This window comes from Plasmodium cynomolgi, chromosome 8, assembly GCF_000321355.1.
Source record: "Plasmodium cynomolgi strain B DNA, chromosome 8, whole genome shotgun sequence".
NCBI lineage: Eukaryota > Apicomplexa > Aconoidasida > Haemosporida > Plasmodiidae > Plasmodium > Plasmodium cynomolgi.
In genome coordinates, this window is record NC_020401.1 from 736,701 (window position 1) to 740,071 (window position 3,371).

The 3,371-nt window shown below is 43.8% G+C and overlaps 1 protein-coding gene across 1 annotated transcript in view; it reads left to right on the forward strand.

Moving 5' to 3' along the window:
* The window catches only part of PCYB_082560 (ribonucleotide reductase small subunit), a gene marked incomplete at its 5' end in the record, with an annotated part of 1,972 nt that extends 621 nt beyond the window's left edge, over nucleotides 1-1,351 (forward strand). Inside the window, 3 exons of the mRNA XM_004221994.1 lie at nucleotides 49-189; nucleotides 427-1,041; nucleotides 1,259-1,351. Coding sequence (XP_004222042.1) covers nucleotides 49-189 — 141 coding nt within the window. The 3' untranslated portion in view covers nucleotides 427-1,041; nucleotides 1,259-1,351. The remainder of the gene's footprint in view (nucleotides 1-48; nucleotides 190-426; nucleotides 1,042-1,258) is intronic.
* Between the last annotated feature and the right edge of the window lie 2,020 nt (nucleotides 1,352-3,371).

Sequence of the window (3,371 nt, forward strand, 5' to 3'; positions counted from 1 at the left end):
TTACGTGTCATTTGCTTCACTCGCTCTGTGGTTGCTCCCACTCTGTAGAATTACTACAAAGAGATAGAATCCCTCTTTTGGACTGCCGAGGACTACAACTTTGATAAGGACAAGAAGTTCCTGGAGAGCATTGACAAGAGCATGCTCGTGAAGCTGTTCGAGCTGATATGCTTCTACAGCTTAAAGTGAGGCGAACGGGGAGGCATCCAAGTGATCGAAGCGCAGCCAATCGCATCCAAGTGATCGAAGCGCAGCCAATCGCAGCGGAATAAACCTTGGCATGTTAAAAAGCGCGCGGTTACGCCATAGGATCCATGCACGATGTCACTAACTTGCCTGTTGTCAACCTATATCACCCGCCGCTAATTACTCCCCCCACACAGGGATCTCCACGTATACGAGGAGCAGGCGTTGATCACAAGCAGAATGCTGGACATAATTCAGATCCCGGAAGGACGCGCCTTTTACGGATTCCAAATGTGCATGGAAAATATTCACGACGAAGTGTACGCATGCATCTTCGAAACGTATATTCCAGACTCCAAGCAGAAACGGGTCATCATCAATAAAGTCATACAGCTAGACAGTGTGTTGAAGAAACAAAAATGGCTAACAGAATTGTTCGAAACAAATATCCCCTTTTACAACAAACTCGTCCTTATCTACATATCTAAAGTTCTTTTCAACGGTACGTTAAATATCCTGATTGGATACTGTAAAGAGAATTCCATCCTTCCTTGTTTGTGTAATGTGCATGAGAAGATTCACCGGGATGAATACCTACATGGAGACTTCTCCGTTATGTGTTGTAACCATTTGAACAACAAATTAAAATATGAGAGCCTTTTGGAATACTTCAAAATGGCTGTGGAGCTGGAGTACCAGTTTTCCTTAGAGATGCTGGAGCTGTCCGTTTTGAAAATAAAAAAGCAGCAGGTGAAGTCTTTTCTGGAGTACCTAGCGGATACCATGCTGGTCAATTTGAAGCACCCCAAGTATTTTAATTCCAAGTACCCCTTCACCTGGCCTGAGTTTAATAAGGTACGCGCGTTTGGCTCTCCCCACTTGGGGATCTTACGTGCTGTGAGTCGTAGCCGTCCATTTGGATGGCACCCCAGCGGACTTTGTCCCATTTTTTTTGGCATCATTTGGCATAGTTTGGCATAATTTTGTTATTATTTTGTTACTATTTTGTTATTATTTTGTTATTATTTTGTTATTATTTTGATTTCTTTTTTTTTTTTTTTTCCCACTGCAGATCGTGGTGAGCGAGAACCAGAAGGCGGAATCGGTCAAGAAGACGGAGGATATTTACGGAGAGAGGCAGATCGTCCTGGACGAGGACTTCTAAGTGTTGGTCACGAGACCTGGGGTGGAAGGGGCCACCACACGCGGAGGAGGCCATGTCAGAGGGGGCATCGCCAGAAGTACCCCTTTTCGAAGAACACAAAGCAACACCGTTGTGCCCAATTAAAACGACCCGTACGAACACACGGAACGAAAAAACGGGGACGTAAAAATAATCACACCATGGGCGCATTTGTGTACCCTTGTCCCCTTCTCCCCAATTTTTTAACGAATTGTAAGAACAGCTTGCTACACCCAATTAAATGGAGTCTTGCCGCTCCTCCTTTCCATTTTGTGCACACATCGACAGGACAAACGTACACACGTACGGATGTTCATGCGTACAAATTTTTGTACGTACAAATGTTGACTTTTTTTTTTTTTTTTTCATGTTATGTATAAATTAAAAAAAAAAATAAAACTTGGTTAATTCATGTATTAATCCTCTACTCAGTGGAAAAATTCATAAAAGTGGGACGCAGTGCGTATGAAGCGGATTTGTTGCGTAATTACTCTCGCGTATCCCACATTGGGCTAAAAATTGTGTCACCTTACATGTGGCTTCAACAGGAGCGCACACATTTTGAGCGGCCTCACATTGCATCAGCGTAAGGAAAAGAAAAATGCACACACGAGTAGTTACAGAAGTAGGCACACAAGTAGTTACAGAAGTAGGCACGCAAGTAGTTACAGAAGTAGGTACACAAGTATGTACACACGTAGGCACAATGCCATGTACATACATGCATGCGAAGGATATGCAAAAAAAAAAAAAACACCTTCACCGCGTATGCTGCGTAAAGATAGACGCTTTTTTTCATCCCTTTTGTGGTGCACTTGATCCACATTTTTGCAAAACGGGTGGAGAACGACGTGGGGTAATTTTGCCATGTCCCTGTTTGTTCCCTTTTTTTACGTGCCATTTTTACGACGGGCCTCCTACAGGGCATGTTTGCCCCGCGTAAATGCGTACTTGTTCATATTTACCTATCATTGAACTGTGTTGGTGGTCTATGCCAATTAACTTCTCAATTCGTTCATTCGAATGGGTTAGTGTGCTCTGTTACACACCCAAGCAGTTCGGCGTGCGCGGTGGGTGAGAAGTATATACCCTCCGTTGACCGCCATCTTGCCTATGTCGAGCGGAAAAGGGTGGGGATGGTTCATCCCATGTAAGAGGATATACCCTGTTCGAGGGCATACAAGTATATTTATATTTACATTTATTCTTATTTTTTATTTTTCCCCTTTTCAATCCGCCATCCACACTATGGCAAATTTGACGACAGGCGATACAGGACAATGTACGTATGCAATTGCGGTTGGCCATTTACCTAATAATGTGTTATGGCCTTTTTAAGCACATAAATGCGGGGGGAAGGGGAATATTCACAAAGGGGAAGGTAGCCATAATTATTTTTTTTTTTTTTATCAAAAGATTGCCTTTTAACCTTGCCTGGTCAGGTGAAAATGTTCCCCTTTTGTGATGCAAAGCAATGACGCGTACTTTTTTGTGTACTTGTACTTATTTTGAATGTCATTTTTAACAGTTTCCATTTGGCGTGAAAAGTAAGAAAAAAATTTTACTCTATCGATATGTGGCATCTTTCCATGTTGTCGTGTCATATGAGCTTGCGGCATGTGCCTCTACGAGAACGAGAGTATTTTTCTTTTTGCGAGAGGGGTGCGGCAAAAGAGTGCCACTTTGTGTGTTGCTGCATTTTTGCGTACTTGAGGTGGGGGAGTGAGGGAAAAATAACGCGAGCGGGGGAGGGGCATACTTCAGTGGCATAAGTATTATGAAAGCGTTCTTTTGCGCGCACGCGTGCATGTGAGCGTAGAACATTGCATGCAGGATGTGCGCAGGAGGGGATAGGAAGTACATGAAAGTGGAGCATACAAATGAGGAGTTGGCGGACGTGAGGCCTAGGCGTAACATTGGCCCCCCTCAACCGTGCATAGACCTCCATGTTGTGATGCTCTCTTTGCGACATAGAAAAAGTGATACCATGCTGCCAGGGCGG